Below are 21,802 nucleotides of genomic sequence, written 5' to 3'. Positions count from 1 at the left end.
GGATCTGACCTCTGTACTGTTTCTGCAAAGCACTTAGATTTTCTAATCATAGTCCAGTCTTTCAGACTTGACAATTATAACATTAAATAATGGTATGTGTTTAAAACAAGATACTGGAGAACTCAGGGGTTATTAAAAAATCTAATTTTTACTAACAAAGGGTAGCTGAATAAAGTGAATTTTGTAATTTCTTTCTTGTTTCATTTTAAATAGGATTTTATTTAGTCATCAAGCATGTTTTCTTTTCCATAACATAACATTTTGAGATTTTAAAAAAATTTTGAATTTGTTTTCCCATAGGGATGTGTATAAAATACGATGCTGCTCATCACCCTCGTCATCCAAAAAATCTGTACATAATGACTTTTCGAAATATAATAAGACCATTTATGATGTGATGCTCCACCTGAGTGGAAAAATGCCAGATGGCATTAATTCTAGTCAGTCTTTACCTATGGATCACACTGAAAGGGTGCTTCAACTTCGTTTGCAACATTCTTCACTTCTTGACTTTCTCAGGTAAAAACACGGATGTGCTAATTTAAAGATGTAATTGTGACTTGGCTAGATAGATAAGTAAGTAGATGGGTAGGTAGATAGACAGATAGACTTTGATATTATTTGTCTTATTATAAAATATTTGCCAAGTTTCTACTATATACATAACCCTGTAATATATACCTTGGAAAAATAATAGAAAATAAGTATTTCATGAGCTATTGAATTTATAATCTAAGGCAATCATTCTCAGACTTTCTCATGCATCCAAATCACTGGGATGGCATGTTAAACAAGTTGCTGGCCCTTACCCACAGAGTTTATCATGTTAATTTTCATTTATAACAAGTTTCAAGTGATACTGATACTTCTGGCTCATGACCTCATTTTGAGAATCCTCATATAAGGCGAATATATAAATCCATTGAACAAAAAGGGGATGAAACCAATAAATTTATTCCTCAGGTTACTGTTAGTATAATCTCAAGTTATGGATACTGTGAACTTTTAGTCTGCGTAGTTATAGTCTTTTAATATTAAAATAATAGATGAAAATTTCCATAAATGATTGATAAAAAATATAGGGAAACTACTTGTCATCATAATATCTGTGTTCCTCCGCAGAAGTTAAATGGTGAGTGGCCAAGAAATGGAAAAGCAATGTTTAATAAAAGTCTGAGGGGAGTGCTGGTGAATTTATATCACTTCTTTTGCCTACATCAATAGCCAAAACTGGCTTGAGTTTCATGTGGCTTAGAAGGGATCTAGAAGTTTCTAAGTCACTGAAGGTGACTGCATTAAGACCCAGGCAGCCTGTTATGGAAGCTGACTAAATGAGAGGGACTTTACTGAAGAGGCAAAAGGGTAGGGATGACTGTCTCTGAAGCCACAATATGAATGACAAATATATGAGGCCTGGGGAGTGGCTGAGTCAGTTATGAGGGACCTCTTGGTCCTTGATGGGGCCTAAGAGGAGAAACACAAGATCCCCATCTCAGGCCTCAGCAGCAGATGCCCACATGACAGCTATGCTCCAGGCAGAGGGGGGCATTGCCAAAGAGACTGAAGATCCAGAAAAGCAGTCACAGACCTGCATGTCCAGATACAAGAGTCCCTCTCACCTACCTCATGTAAGCCCAAATGCAGGGCTGCTCCATGTTCTGAGAGGCCTTACTCAATTGGGCGATCCCTCCTTTATATAATAATATCAAATTCAAAAATTAGATACATGGCTTTAGCAGAGACTCACGAAAGTGAAGAAACGTGAAGTTGAAACTGTATTAACTAGACAATAAATCTACCTCTTCCCAGATGCCATCTTGTGGGGGGATGGGAGGTCTGAAATTTTGATCGTTCATCCCAAAGAACAGAATTACTGTAAAGAGACTGTTCGGGTTAGAAGAGACTAAGATATGGTGAAGATTCCAGTCTACAGTTTCTCTCTACTCCTCTCCGCTGAGTCTCGGTGGGAGAATGAGAAAGATTATATCAGTTAAGGAAAACGGCACAGCTGTGTATAACTCTGTAAATTATTTTCAGCACCACTGACATTCATGAGTGAGGTACCCCACTAATCTGTGAGTATGTTGAGGGCAGGAAGCACATCTCCTTCATCTGGCGTCTCTAACACCCAAGGTGATTGATAACAGAATGGGGCCAATGCTCATTAAATGTTTATTTATTATCATTGTCTTTCACAGAATTTGATTTTTGAGTTTGTGTGGTGAAAGGAATAAAATTTTGAAATTGGGTCTCAGGAGAGTCAGATAAGAATGAGGAAAATTTTGTGAAATATAAAAATTGGGGTAAAAGAGGAAAAGGTAAAGGATTTGCATTCCAAGAGAGAAGGTGTAATCAGTGAGAGACAGTCAAATTGGAGAAAGGTGGGATGTGTACTATAAATGTTATACATTGAACTTTATTTATAGTATTAAACTATGAACTCTTAAATCTAACTTTAATTGTTAAGGGATTTATTCCATCATATGTGTATTAATTTGCTAGGGCTACCATAACAGAATGCCGCAGACTGGAAGGCTTAAACAACAGAAATTTATTTTCTCACAGTTCTGGAGGTTGGAAGTACAAGATCAAGGTGTTAGCAGATTGGGTTTCTTCTGAGGCCTCTTTCCTTGGCTTGCAAATGGCTGCCGTCTCTCGGCATCCTCACGTGGTCTCTCCTCTGTGTGCACACGTCTTTGATGTCTGTCCAGATTTCCTCTTCCTATAAGGACATCAGTCAGATTGGATTAGGGTCCACCCTAATGGCCTCCTTTTACCTTAATCACCTCTTTAAAGGCCTTAACTCCAAATATAGTCACATCCTGAAGTACTGAGGGTTTAGGTTTCAACACAGGACACCGTTCAGCCCATGACAATGCCATGTGTCTTGGATTATAAAAAACATTATGTAATTGAGTGTTATATTTTACAATAAGCTTCATGTTGCTGTGGCTGAATATGCTTAATCTTTCCTGTCATTTGTGCCTATCATGGGCAGAACTGTCTCCCTCCAAAATTTACTTGTTGAAGCCCTAACCCCAATGTGACTGTATTTGGAGATAAGACCTTTAAGGATGTTGTTATAGTCAATGACATCATAAAGGTGGGACCCTAAGCCCTCTGCAAGCCAGGAAGAAGGGCCTCACCAGAAACCAATTTTTCCAGCACCTTGTTCTTGTATTTCCTGCCTCTAGAACTGTGATGAAATATATTTCTTTTGTTTAAGCTACCCAACCTGTGACGTTCTGTTGTGACAGCCCAAGCTGACTAATACAGTGACTAATATCCTTTGATATAATTTCATTTGTTTATAACCAATAATCCTTTTTATGATGTTGTTAATTTTCATTGAAGAAAACTTTTTTGGTTTATAGTTTTTACAATATAAAACTAAAGGAAGAACGTTAACACCATGTTCCCTGTATTGAAACTGAAAGTAGGATATCACATAATATAAAACTGCTGTAACTCTTACTTTCTAATTCCATTGATTTAAAAAAAAAATCCATTCACCAAAATAAATCCAGTTCGAAAAACCAACTCACTTTCCTTTGCAAGTAAATTTAATCCCATTTGTGATTTTACTTCTTTAGAAACTTTATACTCTTCTTACTCATGCATGACCATTATGGTATCTTATTAATGGAATTGCATCTAAGAATGAGAATGTTTCAAAGCAATAATCAAAGTGATTCAAGAAGATCACACTGAAATTGGGTAAGACCATGGCTTTTGAATCAGGTGGATACGGGCTTAAAGTCTGGCTCTTTAGTCCTCCTGTGACTTTGCGCAAGTTGCTTAACCTGTTTAAGCTCCAATTTCAATATCTGTAAAATGGAGGGTGATAATTCCCAAACTTGCTTGGTTGGTAAAAGATTTAGAAATGATAAAAAGTGTATGACATTGCACATAGTAGATGATGATTATTATTAATTTAAATGCAATAAATTATGATTTATGGCTTTCATATGCTAAAATGTTTGCTTAAATAATTCCAATATGGTCACTGTTAGTGACATACTGAAAACTGACTCTTGTGATGTCGTTATCATTGAAATAGAATCTTTTAAAAATCTGTTCTATTAGAAATAAATGTTTGTTGACATAAGAATGCCGGAAAACCAGTATTTATCAAGAGTGTCCTTATTAGATAAAGTGGGAACTCTATTTAAATTTTTATAAGTTTAACATAAAAAACACATGACTTTTCTTTTAATTTTACCACTTCCTACTCTTGGTCCTTGATGATTGATTCAATAACGTAAATACTCTAATTCAATAAGGCAAAAATTCTAAGTCCATTCTTTTTTTTTTCCCCTGTTTTTTGTCCCCAAATCCGCCAAGTACCTAGTTGTATATTTTAGTTGTGGGTCCTTCTAGTTGTGGCATGTGGGACGCCACCTCACCGTGGCCTAATGAGCGGTGCCGTGTCTGCACCCATGATCTGAACTGGCCAAACCCTGGGCCACCAAAGCGGAGCGCACAAACTTTACCACTCGGCCACGGGGCTGGCCCTCTAAGCCCATTTTTATTTTAGAAAGTTAGTTGTGCTTTTAAAATTTAATGAAATGTTAACTGTGAGCAAAAGAAGGAGGTTTGGATACTTAAATAAATCCTTATTGTTTGTGCATTGTAGAAATCAAACCGTTTCTGAGAGGATCATTACACTCTCTGGTGCCTGTGATCATCGTGTTATTCTTGTAGTATTATGTTGGCATAGCTCCCAGTTCTGTTGACATTAACATGGGTGGTTTCTGTTTTGACATTTTATGGTGCGAGGATGCAGGTAGGGAAGAATGATTTTGACATTAAAGCCAAGCCATTCAAATTGATTGCTCTTTTATCAGCAAATACATGCCTATCAGGATATGTTGGCTGTGATAAAACTCCCCAACATTTTGAAAGTGGCAGTATGGTTAATAAAATTGGGTCATTAATCATGTGCATATGTGTCATGATGGAAATAAATGTATTAAAATTCAAAATAATCATAAATGTTATTAGCGTCACCATTTAAATTTGATGTCAGTGAGTGAGGACTTTTGTACAAGTGAAATTAAATCTATTTTGTGCAATAAATGAGAAACTGTAATTTTGGAGATTAAGTTTAGAATTGAATAACTCATCACATCTAATTTTATTTTGTTCTACTTAGTGCAAACTCAGAAGAAATATTCAAATAGAAAACCTAACCTGTGAAAGTGTAGTCAAATCAGTTGTGACAGTCAACTCTATAAAAACTACTGACTGACAAAGCATAAAATCTATTGACAAAACATAATTGTAAATAGTATCTTATGGACTGATAAAGTTAAGCCTTGAGAAATATTCAAAATGAAACAAGTCTCATGTAGGGGAGGAAAAATAAGCTTCCCTTCTAGGTTCTTGGCTGAAATACCTCCATAATAAAAGAGAGATTAACGGGAGAAAAAAAGCAGTTTTAATTATGTCCGTTAAGTATGGTAGCCCCGCAAAGAAATGAGTCTCCACAGCAGCCAGAAAATTCAGGCTTATGTGCCATTCTGAGCTAACGAAAGGAATAGGGGTCTAGGACTTCACAGTGTGCGTGAGAGGGGAATTCACTGGAAAGTGAGAGGAGGAAATGTTTGGTAAACAGAGATTGCCCTGCCCTCAGATAAGTCTCTCAGGTGAAAAAGGGATCTCTGGTGATAGCTCTCTTCCTAGTATAGGCCCCCTTTCTAATGTAAATTTCCCTTATAAATGTAGATTTCCCTTACAACAGGGTAACTTCTACTCTGGTTTCAGAGCTTCTCCTGTCTGCAGTTTCTCAAAATAATCAGTATGTCAAAGAGGCATATTTTGGGGTGGCATATTCTGCTACTGTTACTGCCAAAAGGGCAGTACTACTCGCCACAAAGACAAGCCAACAGTCGAGAGGCAAGGTGGTAGGAGAGAAAGAATTTTATTACAGCTTGCTAGCAAGGTGGAAGATGGGGAGACTAATATCCAAAAGAATCATCTTGAGGGGGGTGCAGAATCTTGAAGCTGTTATATAGGCCAGGGAGTTATAGGGGAGGGGGTTAGGAATGTTGACCCTCTGGTGTTACAGACTGGGAGTTGCCACACCAGGTATTTCAGTTGTCATTGATGATGGCTATCAGCATAGACTTTCTGTCTTTGTGTGGGGGTCATCACATTCCTAAGGAACTCAAAAGAACAAAGTTATCATCTTATCGCAGCTGGGAGGTACATACACAAGCAGGGGTCATAAAATCTACAGAGCAGGTGGATCTCCTGGAGGGTGCATATCCAGCTGGGATAGTTAGTCAGAGGTCATTCAAAGTTACAGTATGGTTTCTTTTCTACAGTATGGCTTCCCTTGTGTCAGCCTTGTGTTGAGCCAGTATCACTACCCTTCACTTCATAATAGAATCTGTAAAATGCTGTTAAAGAACAGAATTCAGCTGAGTAAATTTTAAAGCTCTCATTGGCTTTATTTAGCAATTCATGAATTGGGCAGTATCCAATCTAAGAGAAAGGAACTGCAAAGAGCTACACAGGCAAGAGACTTTATAGGCAGAAGGGAGCAAGAACAAGGAAGTCGTACTTAGGCAATGAGGTGGAGCAGAATACGCCACCCCAAAATGTGCCACTTGGTATATGGATCGTTTTGAGCTGAAGGCAGTTGAGACTGAGCAGACTCAGGAAAGACTTTTTACCTCTCCCTTAACTGCCTGAAAGAATTTAGGTAGTGGACCTGGCCCAGAAAGAGAGTTATTTCCAGATGTAACTTTTTATATCAGGAAGACTTATTGGCATGGCATGGCAAACATTTGTTTACCAAACATTTGTTCTTCTCATTTTCCTGTGAACTGTCTTCCTCCCCTTTGAAGCCCCAGACCCCTACCTCCTTCTTCTTGGCTCAGGATGGTATATAAACCTCAATTGCCTGACTGCCTTTGAGTCTTCGTGTCTTTGTACAGCTCCTGTAGGTACATAATTAAATTTGTTTTTCTCCTGTTAGTCTGTCTTATGTCAATTTGATTATTAGACCAGCCAAAGAACCTAGAAGGGAAGAAGGGAAAATTTTTTCACCCCTACAGCAAAAAAAGCACATCAGTTATTGTAAGGTTACTTTCTTTTTGGGGTGGCATGGATCTATCCGGCAAATAATCTAACTAATGCTTATCAGGTGATTCCTGATTGACTAATTGAAGATTCCATTTCTGAGAGAGCTGAAACTTTAATTCAGTGTCAGTTTGGTGACATAGGGCTTAGCATAAGCAACTCCATTTTTGGCCTGTTGTCTTTAATAATGCAAAAATGCATTCTTTATCCTCAACTTTTTACTGCAGACGTACTCTTTCCTGGATACTGTGGAGTGCTCAACTGCATACCATGTGGTCTCCTCCTCAAGAAGCTCTCAGTGTAATGGTTCCCTGCTAGTTTTCCTTAGGCTCTCAGTAGCATTTGATAAAAGTGATCCGTTCCTCCTGCAATCCTGTCTTGGCTTTGGATGCAAGGAAGTACTCCAGTTTCTTCACATGTCTCTGAGCTATCTGTCTTTGTTTCACTCTCTCGAATTTCAACTTAATGGGACATCATCTCATTGAGTTCTTTCATAGACTTTACGTTGGGTACGCCTGCTAAGGGGTGGTGTTCCATTAAAATTAGATTTTATTTAAACCTACAGTAATTCCAATATAATGCAGATTCATAGGAATAATGTAGATGCAGATGGGTAATGTGTGAAAATCAAAGAGAAGGGATGATACTTGATTTCCAAACAAAGGAGCTTTATGTCTGCAGCATGATTTCTTCCACCAGCTTCTACTGGCCTAGGGCCACTTCAAACTTAACAACTCAAAACTGTGTTCACTGCTTTCAGTCCCACAGGGTTCCCTTCCTCACGTCTCTCTTCTCCTGTTCGTCTGTGCTATCTTCCAGGTTTGAGCTTTCAGAATCCTTTTCAGGCTCCTTTCTGCTTTTTCTTTTTCCCACTTCTCAGTAGTTACAGGACTGCAAACTTAGTGTGTCTCCAGAGTCGAATACTAAATGTGGCATTCATCTCTATTAAATGCTTATGGTGAGTGGTATTCTGTCTCACTAAATGAGTTAGACCTAAACACCCAAATCCCCACTAGGAAACTCTCCTGCCAAAACTATATTAGATGTCTCTAAAGTGGTTCTGTTGGTGATGGACATGCATATGAAGAGTTTGGATAAAAATATTTCAAGAAATTTGACAGTGAAAAAAATATATAATCTTAAATGTGATAAATGATATACATATAAATGTGTGTGTACATATGCTTTTAAATGTATAAAATAATATAAATAGATATTTGGTGCTTCAGATATACCACTACAAGTTTACATAATCAAAGAGGCCACAATTTTTGGATGTTCTCCTTGGAAAAATAAGTGTGGATTATGTTATATTGGAGGTTTTCTATATTTAGGTGATAGGCATTAAATGAACATTGAGTAACTAATGATCTGCTTATTAGATGTTTTATTGTATTCAAACTTTTTCCATATATTTCCAATTTTATAATATTATAACAACATTAAAATGGTTAGTGCCTTGGCAACAGGGGCTGAGTCATATAACTCTTTATATCCCATTAACATATGAGTAGATGTGGATGATTACAGGCACTTAGTAAGTTCTTTCTCATTAATCAGTTCTGTAAAGGAAACATCATATACACGTTTCATTGTTACAGGAAATTTTAAAAATTAATTATGTAAATTTTAAATTTTAAAATTAAATAAACTATATGACATTGAAATAATGTACTTGAAGTTCAAATGCAAGTGATAAATGCATCTTGAATGTTATACTATAATAATTTGATTTTTCTTTTTCAATCTTAGTACTCAAGGAGCATGTATTTCTCATGTACTGCCAGAATTTCTGCTTGAGCCGGAAGATTATAAGAAGTGGATTGAAATTACAGTAAGGGAATATAATTTCTAGAAACAATCTGCACAGTTATTATTGAATTTACTGGTTTTTGGTCTTTGCTAGAAGATTGCATTTTAGAATCCTTGATTTTTTTGTTTATGAAATATCCTAAGGATTATGCCTCTCTGGATAGCACATATATATATTTTTTTGTCTTTGTCTAAAAATCTCAGTGGAGTTCTTATACAAAAACGATTACATGGCTTTCATAAATATATAAATAATTGCTTCTTTTAGGGGATTTAGAAATGAAGAATGGTGTATGCTTATGTGAATTTCTTCTTAAATTTTTAGAATATGTATCTTCCAAAGAAAATCCTGGTTTAATTTCCCCACCACTTGCCACTTCCCTTCTTCAATTTTAGGGGAAAACAGAAAGAAATTAGACAAGATATGCATTATTGTTTTTTCAAAGAATACAGTTCATTTTATGGGAACCTACTGAGAAGGGGAATTGTTTTGAGAAGCCTGCAGGCGTTGAGACATCGCTTCTTTAGTTGCGCCACTGTTATGCCTTTACCACAAGACATGAGTGAGAGACTCAGGGGTCTGTTCTTTGGCACTCTGCTGAGCTCCTGTGGCTTAATCCAAAGGGTGTGGCTCTTTTGGGGGCTCAGAATTCAGAATAGCTTGGCATCTCATTCTACCACTTCTCCCACGCAGTGAGGCAGTAGATGCGTTGAATGAATAAATCTGTGACCTCAGTAAGGGGCTATGTGTTCCAGAAAGTTACCTCTGTGGGTAGTTTCTACTATTGGCACATGGAGAATTAGAGATCTTGATGAATGTATAAAAAAGGCATGCAAAGGTTTTATAAAAAGAAAGAAAAAAGCTTACGTGCTAACTAAATAGTTAAAATTTTGGACTTACTTTTGCCTTGCATTTTAATTCATGTTGTAATGTTTTATTTCTTAAAAGTCTTCCACCAATACCTTCCCTGTGAGTTCCTATGTACCTAAGGAAGAGCCTTCCATTGTTATAGAGATGAGTAAGTTTGAAGCCTGTAGTAAACGGGCATGGACAGATGTATTCCTTCAGACATACAAGGTAACACTTCCACTCTTGTTCACTGCTTGGGTTTTTGGTTGATTTATATGAATAGTGTATTAGTTAAGGTATAGGTAATGCTGCTGTAAAAGATTAAAAAACACAATGGCTCAAGTAAGATAGAATTCTTATTTTTCTTTCTCATAGGACTGTTGAGAAGCAAGTGTTTTATAGATAGTGGGGTGTCTCTTCTATCTTCTAGGTTTTCATCTCTAGGTCAGTTTCTCAAAACAAGCGAGAACAGATAAAGGAGTAGAGGAGGGCAAGTAAATACCTTTGAAGGGGGGCTGGCCCCGTGGCCGAGTGGTTGAGTTCGCGCGCTCCGCTGCAGGCGGCCCAGTGTTTCGTTGGTTCGAATCCTGGGCGCGGACATGGCACTGCTCATCAAACCACGCTGAGGCAGCGTCCCACATGCCACAACTAGAAGGACCCACAACGAAGAATACACAACTATGTACCGGGGGGCTTTGGGGAGAAAAAGGAAAAAAATAAAATCTTTAAAAAAAAAAAAAATACCTTTGAAGGATGTCACCTTAAAAATGCATTATTTCCATTTCACATTCCATTGGGCAAATTTAGTCGTATGATCACATCTAGCTTCAAGGGAAGTCGAGAAATGTAGTCTCTAAAATTAGTAGCTATAGGTGTATTCTGGCACTTAAAGGAAGGATAGAAGAATGGATGTTGGTGAAAATTATGGTCTCCACCTCTAAGACATAGTAGACTCTTGCTATAGAGTTATTCTGGAAAGATATTCACTAGGAATCATACAACTATAGGTGAGACCAGGTGTTGATGACATTCTCCAATTTACTTCATGTCAAGTTGCATGTGTGGGTAAATTTACATGACATAGCTTATGCCTTTACACCTTACATCTTTATTGCTTAAACAAGCACTAGTTTCAGTCCTGGAGATCATTCCCTAGGTTTCCAAATGTGGCACTAGAGATCTTGCCCACTAAGACCGATAGAGGCTTTTGCTCTGTCCTCAAGGTTGCAGCCACAGACAGGATGAGCTGTAGGACAGAGAGGTGAAACAGAAGTTAAGTTAAATAGAAGTAGCAATTAGTCACTCACAGGAAAGGACAACATTAAAAGCTAAATAGTGAGTAGTATATGTAAGACTTTTGTCACAAAATGCTTTTTAAATGTGATCTTGTTTAATCTTCACAACCAGTAATCCCCAGTTTAGAGATGAGGAAACTAAGATTTGCAGGCTTATATACTTTCTTCCGAGATCACCTGATTTGGGCCGTATAAAACCATCTGATGTATGTAAAGTTTATTTCTTCTTTGTTGTTCTCTGCTGGGGCGCAGGACCCCAGGGCCTCTTGCTGCCCTCTGGCAGTCTAAAGCCTCCACTACAGCCAGCCACCCAGGCCTGCCCTCTGGAAAGTTCCGTCTGCTACCTGATTCCCACTTACTCCTCCTCTCCGCCTCTTCTTCCCCCATCAGCCTTCCCTGTCTCTCTTTCTGGATGTCAAGAGGAGAAATGCCATTTTTTTCTTGAATAAGTCTCAGAAGAATGTATGAGGGTATTTGTGACTCTCGGTAAAGCTTAGATTTGGGAAAAGACATTTTTTTCTTTAACTCCAGGCTGCATCATCTATAATTTTGCCCACTGATACAGAGGAGTGACTCCAAAACAGAATAACAGCAAATGCCCTGCTTTATGGACAAACTAGGCCTAATCCTGATTTGTGGACGTTATTCACTCACTCATTCATGCATGCATTCACTTATATGTTTAGTTCATTGAATCCATCTTCCCCAACCTATAAGCCTATGAATTTAGAAACCAAGCATCACTTGCAAACTGAGAACCTAATAGTGTGTCAGCTGCATAATAGATGCTCAACAAATATTTTTTGACTGAATTTATTCACCAATTATTATAGTCCAGGTACTGTACTAGACTCTGGTATTATAAGAGTAAACTTGATATAGTCTGTCTTCTCAAGGATTTTGTGTTCTGGAGTATAGAAGCAATTAAATATATATAATTATAAAGAAGTATGACAAATTCTATGACAAAGTAAGCTCAAAGAACTAAGTTTGAGTGCACATAGAGAGGAACCTAATTTTCCTTGGGGACGGTTTCCAGAAAGAAGATCAATTTAAACTGAGCACTGAGAAATGACTAGGAGTTTGCTAGGCAAGGTGCGTCATAGGTTAGAGAGAGAGAGATAATAGAATTTGTGTGAAGGAGGTGGTAGATGAATTTTATTGGGGGGCAGAGCAATAACATTTTTCAAGACAAAGGGAATTTAGTGTGGAAATGCCTGAGGTTAGATAGAACATGGTATGTTCTGAGGAATAAACACAGTATGGCTGGGAGTAAGAGCAGTGGAGTGTAGTCCCAATCAGAAATCAGGCTGTGGTTCACTCCTTAAACCAAACTGAGGAATCTGGACTTTATGGACTTTAGCAGAAGGTAAGTACAGAGGTATTGAAGGGTTTTAAAGATAAAATTGGTGTCAGCAGCTTTTCATTCTGGAGTAATCACTGTAGTACAGTGTTGAAACTGTTTGGGGATATAGTTAAGTGTCTGATGCTGGGAATGCTGGTGGTAGTGGGAAAGATGAGAAAAAGGCAGCTTTCGTAAATATTGAGTAGAACTCAATAGGACTTGGCAAATGACTAGATCTTAGGGGTCAAGGAGGGGGTCATGGGAACCTCCAATCTGTAGCCCCTCGGTCAGAAGCACAGATAACAACCTGGGTTTGTGATTGGCAGCTGAGGTGGAGGGCAGTCTTTGTAGGACTGAGCCCTTAACCTGTGGAATCTGATGCCATCTTCAGGTAGATAGTGTCAGAATTGAGTTGAATTGTAGGACACCCAGCATGTGTCTGAGAATTGCTTGGTGCTGTGGGGAAGCCCCCTAACCCCGTACACACACACACATTGGAAATTGGTGACCAGAACCCTTAGGTAATGAGCTTCTTTTAAATTACATAGTGTGGTGCCTTATAGACCAGATGCTATAGAAGCAAAAAGTTGGAAATTTAAAATGAGCATTAAGGGGTCATCTGATCTATTCTTTTACTCTTGAATGGATGTAATTAACTAGAAAATACTGATGCCTTCCTTTATTTATCTACCTGTCATATTTTTAATTTACTTTTCAAATATTAATTTTTTATGTTGCCATTCAGGTCTAGTAAAAGTTTTCTCTCTCTCTTTTATCCAATTTCAGGTTCTGATACTTTCCCGGATTGTACCACATTGCAGCGGTAACCTGCTCCCCATGTGTATGCAAAATTCACCAAAAGTCAATTCTTGTTTTATGTCCAGCAACATATATTCTAATTCTGAAAGGATTCTGCTGAATTGGATGAACACAAATTATGAGAATACCCGACATATTATATGGAAAGACTGTGAGAAAGGTGAGTTTTTTTCCTTTAAACAAATTATTTCAAATTGCAGTGTGACAGTGTAGAGGGAACCATGGAACTGGACTCGGAATAATCCATGGATTCTGGGCGTGGCTACAGCATATACTCTTTGTTCTGCAAAAAAGGATGTCCCTTAACGTCCTCGAGATCAGTTTCTTTACATGTAAAATGGAAGTAATAAAAGATGCTTCTTCAATTTCTTTTGAAGAGTAAATGATAAAAATTCTGTAGAGATGCTCTGGAAATGAAAGAAAGCCTTAATATCATTGCTGGTATTTTCAGCTCTATAAAGTATTAAATTTAGGTGACACTGCTCAAACCTTGTACATGATTAGTTGAGATCAACTGAAAATTGACTAGAAAACATCTTATATGTCATCGTGACAGTAAATCACTAAATGCAATAATGCTTCATGAATTTGGAGGAAGGTAGGTAATATTAGGTCCATATGCCAAGACAAGTGGGTCTTCATAAGTAGATCTGATCCAGTGTTTAGGTGGGTACTCTCTGGTTCTGCCCGGGAGGAATGAGGCTCTATAAATTTCTATCTCAAGAGCCTCAAACTCTTTTTGAAAAAGTTCCAATTTGCTAGTATAGCTGTGTATTTTTTCTTTTCCGTCATAAGCATTGAATAGTGAGAAGGAGGATGGTGCGCATATTGGTTGTTTCTTTGGCTTCAGTTCAGCTCCCCTCTTCTAAGTACATACAAACCCCGTTATGTTCAGAATGGGTCATGTTTTAACATATAATCATTAAGTTTATTTTTTATACTGAACCCTCGAGAGTTTGATCTAAACTTTAGAAGTAAGAAGAAGATTAAGATGTCATTTAAAATGAGACTTGGAATTACAGTTGCTCTTAACTTGAAGACATTACCTAGTAAACACAGTGACATCAAGATTGAAAGAGATATATTGATATATTGGTATTAGAGAACAGTAAACGGAGACTATTTTATTACCTTCTAACTGACATGCTGATATTATCAAACAATTTGACTCGAAACTACAACTTAACAAGATTCATATCCTATAAAACTGTATTTGGCCAATTAAAAATATAAAAAACAAGGCTTAAGTAGTTTGATTACTGAGGAGTAACATTTTAACCAGAGTGTTATAAAATATGTGTATATTTGAAATTAATATGTTCATTTGTTATAAAATTATTATCGTTCTATTTTTACCAACAGAATGGTCTATTACAAGTTAATTTGTTAGAGCAATGCATTATAGACACTGATTCCTCTGCTATTTTTTAAGACACTGAGTCCCATTCCTTTGCAAAGCTTTCGCACTTCCTATTCCCTCTGCTTGGAACATTATTTTCCTGGATATTTTCATGATTCCCTTTCCCACTTCTCTCAAGTCCCTGCTCAAATATCACCTTATTTGTGAAGCTTTCCCAATACCTTCTCTAAAATAGCATATCCTTCAGTCCTCTTTCTTGCTCTATTTTTCTCAATAGCGTTTTTTCAAAATAATATACGTAGTCTGTCTCCTCCAGTGGAATGTGAGCTTCTTCACAAGAACAGTCTTGTCTGTTTTGTTGTTCACCATTGTATTCTCAGAGCCTGGAACAGTGCCTGGAAAATAACAGATACCAAATATGGTTTGAGTAAATAAATGAACAAATAGTGAATAAAGAAATGCATTCAGATTTTATACATTTTTCTACCCTATTCCAGATAATTGAATATATATTAGCTTACCAGTTTGTACCTTTTTTACAAATGCGGGATGAGGTTGAATGGTTGAGGTAAAAGGAGACACTTTCCTTGTTCAGTACATACGAGTACATGTTCTCATGGTTAGTAACTGTGGCAGTCCAGGAGGAGAGGCTCTGTGAAAGATTTCACTTAGGTTAATGTGGACTGAGAAAAAGTCATACTCAGTGCCCCAGATTTTTCTCTCTCACCATTGATGCTCTCCTCACTCCACTCCAATGGTAAATCTGACTGTGCTTACAACTTGATGCAGAGGTGTTGTAGAGGGATAGGGCTGCACCCCAAACTTTTTGATTGGGCAACTCTGGGGTTGAGGCCCAGCAATCTGTATTTTAGTAAGCCCTCCATGTGATTCTGATGCATACTAAAGTATGAAACAATTAGGCTGTAGTATCACAAAAAGTGGCTTCATTAGTGCTTTTAAATCGTTCACCAGTTATATTTCCAAAAAGTCCTTCTTTTAAACAACAATTTCTTTGAAGTAATAATGGCTGAGAATGTCCCCAAATTAACATCAGACATCAAACCACAGATCCAGGAAGCTCAGAAAATACCAAGCAAAATAAATGCCAGAAAAACTCTATTCCTAGGCATATTATATACAGACTGCAGAAAATCAAAGATAAAGAAAAAATCTTGAAAGAAGCTAAAGGAAAAAAAAATACCTTACTGACAAGGACCAAAGATAACAATTACATCCAACTTCTCAGAAGTCATGCAGTCAGAAAGGGAGTGGAGTGAAAGTGTTGAGAGAGACAAAAAAATGCGGCAACCTAGAATTCTGTACCCTGCGACATTATCCTTCAATAGTGAAGGAGAAAACATTGCAGAGAATAGACAGTGGGCCTTGCTTACAAGTTATTTGGTAAACTGTTGAGTTGGCAGCTTGTAGAATCATGCTTATGGACAGTTTGCCCTTGATCATCCTGATGGGGCAAGAAATAAAGAGTCATTTAGTTGTTTATGGATTTCCCAGAAACTGTTGAGAGTATAGCAGTGGAACCAACATGACAGGTTGTTTCCGTATTACATCTCTGCTGAGTCTTTTTATCAGCACCTTTACCTCAGTTAGGGCAGGTCAGATACATTTCTCTCATTAGAATTTCTTTGCAGTGATGGAACTAGGAAGGATGTGATAAGTGAGGGAGCGTTCTTCGTAGAGGAAGGCACGTTGAAGAGTATCGAGGAGGAAAGTTGAGATCAGTTGGCTCAGAGGCCCAACCATCAAGGGCCTTGAATATCAGGGCAATGTTTTAGGACTTTATTGTGTTGGCCTTGAAGAGTATTGGGAAATGGCTGTTCTGGTGACTGCTGTGATAAAATGAGTGTTTGGTCTGGCAGCAGCAAGTCCATGGATTGGAGTGCATGAAAGTCCCATGCTTTCAATCAGCACATCCGAATTTAGCTGTGGCAGCAGACTGAGATGTCTTAACCCTGGACTTTCTATGAATTTGCCCAAGAGTACATGGTGTCAGGCAGTCAATCAAAGTTTAGGGAAGCTTCGTTTCCTAACTACAGATGGTTGCTGGGAACCACTGTTAAAAAAAAAAGAAAGAAAGAAAGAAAGAAAATGTACCCACCCTGTGTTTGAAAATCCATAACATGTAGTGATTTGTTGTAAGTGTTATGAAGTCAAAAAGCATTTTCCATGTGATGAATGGACCCTGTCTCATGAAAATAGGGGATCTTTTCAGTACTTGCCAAGAGGTACATTTGCTCCTATATACTCATCCTTCTGTTCCCAGTAGCTCTGTGTATTGTATGTGCTTAAGCCCTTTTATCATCAACACTAAAGTTAATGTTTTTCACTGATGGACCATTTTTTCACACCTTAGTGACAGTATCTTCTTCAGTAGATCACACCTGTGATAGAGTGTCCTCTATGGGATTCCTTTGGACCCTTGGCTTCAATTGCTACATTTGATGGCTAGTGGAAATTTTATCATCCTGTAATCGCCTGGTAATTTTGAGAGCAGCAACAGACCATTTTGTAATGTAAAGTTTAATTTCTGACAGGACTAAGTACTTTCATTTGCATACACATTAACAAAATCCTGAAATTGGAACATTTTGAACTGTCTGTTCAAAGGAGCTCTATTCTACAAAATAATGTCTTTTTATTTAACTCATGCTTATTTCAACATTCTTTCATGAAGTAACAATTATAGTTCTTATGAATGAAAAATAATGTTTCTTATTCTATTTTCTTTAGCAGAGCAGAGTTATGTTTGGCAACATTTATCTTTTATGTACTGTCTAAAGGTGCCCCTGATTTCATTTATTATATAATAGTTTGTTAAAGTAAACAATATTCAGTACACATTTTGGAGGTTGTTTTGGCCTTTTAATAATGCTGTCTATTCTTAAAACCAGTATGGTGTTGAGGTCTTAAATTTGTATGCATTGGTTGTTTCAAACGTGTCTAATTTTCAACTTTGTTAAACCAGAAAATAGTCATTATTTACGAAGAACTTTATATTTTTTCCAGAAGTTCCAAATTAGCCCATGGGCTGGCCCCAGTGGCCTAGTGGTTAAATTCAGTGCACTCTGCTTTGACGGCCCAGGTTCGGTTCCCAGGTGCAGACCTACACTTCTCTGTTAGTAGCCATGCTGTGCAGGGAGCACACATACTAAAAAGTAGAAGAAATTGGCACAGATATTAGCTCAGGGCGAATCTTGCTCAGCAAAAAAAGAAAAAAATAAAATTAGCCCTTTAATGTTTAGCATTAAATATTTATCATCAATGTAGCAAGATTGAAATACACACAGACAATAGAAATGGTATAATCTTACACTTTAATGTTAAATCTACAATGTTTTATTTTGGGAATGTGACTGTCAGTCACTATATAGAAGTCATGATTAGTGTGAAGCTCAGCAGTAAATTCAGAGAAATGGCCAAGCAGTCAAACAAATGTGAGAACAGAAAGTTAAACCATTTCCAGTGGATTAGCAGTGTGGTTCAATAAATCATGGTGAACCAAGGCAATAACCGTGTGTCCTGGAAAACGGAGGATATAAAAATTCACCCACAGCCGGACCACATTCTTTCCCTCTCATATTCATACCTATTCGGTGTCAATGCCTTCCAGCCAGAGACCACTGGGAACACATCTGTAGTTGAACAAATTCTTTTAATGCTTACAACGAGAGAGACCACACATTATGGAGAATCATGGGGTGTCTCAAGGTAAAGGATATTATGAAAGTCATGATAGGATTTGTTCATAGCCTAGGTAAATTGGGGAAAGGTTCAAGGAAACAGGGATTTGCCTTGATTGTATGCTGTCAGGGACAGTGGTAATCCTCTGATTAATTTAATAAATCTTATCTGGAAGGAGGAAGACTTCAGTGAGGCTAATTGTTTAATTGGCAAGAGCCGCGCTCACCTAGTTCAGCCAGGAGGGGGAAGTATTTGGTATTTTGTGGCTTACATAATGAGCTTGTTTTCGTCTGTGCTTAGATAAGATTATGAAATGCTCTTGTTTTCTCCTGCTTCATCACAGTGGCAGAGTGACCTTGTATGACATTGGTGTTCGGTGAGCCTGTCTGTGTTCAATAAGAGAATAATATGACCTAGCTGTATCAGCTCAGCTGCTATCAATACCAAAGCCCAACTGATAATACTAGGCGAGCTCTCAGATGTCAGGGGCTGTTTTCCTTTTTCACCAAAATCACCAAATAGAAGGTATTAAGAATTATGCTTGAAACATGACTTCATCTGAAATGAACCTTTATGGCCTGTAAGAAATGATAAATCATTGCATTAATTTCTCCTAACCTTTTCTGATATTGTGAATTATAATAAGAAATATATATTTGGTCTTCCTCCCAGTTGCTAGCACAGAACTTCTAAAACCCTTGGAATTTCCCAAGTGATAGATAAAGAGAGAAAGGTATCTTTTGTTGTGCTACTGAGGTGACTTTCGAATGCCCTAGGTCATCTAAGGATGGGGGCTGGGTGCCAGGGGAACCAACCCTGTGATTGGAGAGTTGGAACTTTCAGTCCCACCCCTTGACCTCTGAAGAGGGGGAGGGGCTGGAGGTAGAATTGATCACCATTGGCTAAGGATTTAATTAATCATGCCTACGTAATGAAGCCTTCATAAAAACTCAAAAAGACAGGTTTCTGAGAGCTTCTAGGTTGCTGAACACCTGGAGATGTGGGGAGAGTGGTGCACCTGGAGAGGACATGGAAGCTCCTCGCCCCTTCCCACATACTTTGCCCTGTGCATCTCTTCCATCTGGATGTTCGTCTGTATCTTTTATTGTATCCTTTTAGAATAAACTGGTAAATTTCCTTGAATTCTGTGATTTGCTCTAGTTAATTAATCAAATCTGAAGGGGACCGGTCCCGTGGCCGAGTGGTTAAGTTCTCACGTTCCGCTTCGGTGGCCCAGGGTTTCACCAGTTCGGATCCTGGGCATGGACATGGCACCGCTCGTCAGGCCACGTTGAGGCAGCATCCCACATGCTGCACCTAGAAGGACCCACGACTAAAATATCCCACTATGTGCTGGGGGGACTTGGGGAGAAAAAGCAGAAAAAGAAAAGATTGGCAACAGTTGTTAGCGCAGGTGCCAATCTTTAAAAAAAAAAAACCTGAAGGAGGAGGAGGTGATGGGAACCCTTTTTATAGCCAATCGGTCAGAAGTACAGGTAATGATCTAGACTTGCTATTGCCATCTGAAGTGCAAGGAGGGGGTCCTTGGAACCTCTGATCTAGAGCCTGTTGGTCAGCACAGGTGCTAACCTGGGCCTGTGATTGGCGTCTGAAGTGGAGGGTGGTCTTGTGGGACTGAGCCTTCTATGTGTAGAATCCAGTGCTTTCTCTAGGTAGATAGTGTCGGAATTGAGTTGAAGTGTAGGACACCCTGCTGGTGTCCTGAGCATTGCTTGGTGGTGTCGGGGGAACCTCCCCCTTCCCCCCAGGTTGTAATTGGCCTCAGACCATTTTACATTTGTAAATAGATGAGAGCATATATTTTTAAAAGCAACAATTAACAACCATTATCCCCTAACATTTGCTAACTTTAAATAAATCAGTATTAACATCTGTCTGCTAGGAGTTTACAGCTTAACTCTTTCGCCATTGTGGCGGTAGAGAATGTAATCGGGTAACCCAACATTGGCTTGCCTCACTCAATGTCGAGTCAGTATTGACTGACTTAGTATTGAATGTGGTCTTAAAGGTCAAGAACCATGAAATCAGTGTCAAGTTCCTTAAAAATATAAAAGGATTTATAAATTAAAGCACAGAGAGAGAAACCTTTTTTTTTCCTTTTTGAAGAGGAGAGACTCATTGGTCTTGAATTTGTTGACTTTGGTGAATGTTTTTGAATTTATGGTGTACATTCTATAATTTCTTTTTCCTTTAACTGAATGATAGCATTTGTATTGTTTCCATTTTGTGGCTGTTATGAATAAAGCCTCCATGAGGCTCATTTACATACAAGTCTTTTATAGACATATGTTTCCATTTCTCTGAGGTAAATACCTAGGAGTGAAATTACTGAGTTGTATGGCAAGTGCATTTTTAATAACTTATTGAGATGTAATTCCAATACCACAAAATTCTTCCATTTAAAGTGTATGATTTAATGGTTTTCAAAATGATGGTAGGATTGTGCAACCATCATCACAATCTAATTTTAGAACATTTTCATCATTCCCTAACAGATACAGTGTGTACCTATTAGCAGTCACTTCTCTCTCCCCTAGCACCAGGAAAATACTAATCTACATTGTGTCTATTGATTTGCCCATCCTGGATATTTCATAGAAATGGAATCATATAATATCTTTGAGACTATTTTCCTTTCTTTCTTTTTTTTGAGGAAGATTAGCCCTGAGCTAACATCCGCTGCCAATCCTCCTCTTTTTTTGAGGAAGACTGGCCCTGAGCTAACATCCATGCCCATCTTCTTCTGCTTTATATGTGGGATGCCTGCCACAGCATGGCTTGTCAAGCAGTGCCATGTCCACACCCGGGATCCGAACTGGTGAACCCCTGGCTGCCAAAGCGGAATGTGTGAACTTTACCGCTGCACCACTGGACTGGCCTGAGACTATTTTTTTAAATTATTCAAAGTTCATACATGGATGAATAATATTCCATTTTATGGCTGTGCCACATTTTATTTATCCATTTATCATTTGATGGCTAGTTGACTTGTTTCTACTTTTTGGCTATTATAAATAATGCTGCTATGAACATTCATGTGAAAATTTTTGTGTACATATCTTTCCATTCTACTTGAGTATTACATAGGAGTGGAATCTCTGGATCATATGATAACCGAATGTTTAACATCTTGAGACATTTCCAAATAGTTTTTTGAAGTGGCTGCACCATTTTCCTTTCCTACCATCAATGTATGAAGGTTCCAATTTCTACACATCCTTACCAACACTTGTGACTGTCTGTCTTTTTGATGATAGTCATTAGGTGTGTGTGAAGTGGCATTTTATTTGGGTTGAATTGTGTTTCCTTAGTGACTAATGATGTTGCACATTCAGTATTTTCAGTTTGTAATATTTTTTCTTTAACTTTTTCTTTTTAGTATACTTTAATATGTGCTTATATAAAATCCTCTTACTCCTGTCTACCACCATGTTTTTCTGAAATTAGATGCTTTATTCACTTGCTAGGTTTCCAGAGTTGGCACTGTAATAATAATGTTTGGAAGAAAGTAA

At 37.9% G+C, this 21,802-nt stretch overlaps 1 protein-coding gene across 2 annotated transcripts in view; it reads left to right on the top strand.

Annotated features, from left to right (window-relative positions):
• Positions 1-21,802, top strand: part of CFAP47 (cilia and flagella associated protein 47) — a 431,185-nt gene that overhangs the window by 159,745 nt on the left and 249,638 nt on the right. For both annotated transcript variants that reach the window (XM_046672810.1, XM_046672809.1), the window contains exons 30-33: positions 301-519; positions 8,842-8,923; positions 9,851-9,979; positions 13,178-13,370. In XM_046672810.1, coding sequence (XP_046528766.1) covers positions 301-519; positions 8,842-8,923; positions 9,851-9,979; positions 13,178-13,370 — 623 coding nt within the window. The remainder of the gene's footprint in view (positions 1-300; positions 520-8,841; positions 8,924-9,850; positions 9,980-13,177; positions 13,371-21,802) is intronic.

The sequence above is a fragment of the Equus quagga genome, chromosome 10 (assembly GCF_021613505.1).
Source record: "Equus quagga isolate Etosha38 chromosome 10, UCLA_HA_Equagga_1.0, whole genome shotgun sequence".
NCBI classification, from domain to species: domain Eukaryota; kingdom Metazoa; phylum Chordata; class Mammalia; order Perissodactyla; family Equidae; genus Equus; species Equus quagga.
The sequence above is the reverse complement of the archived record's forward strand: the minus strand, read 5'-3'. Positions and strand labels throughout refer to the sequence as shown.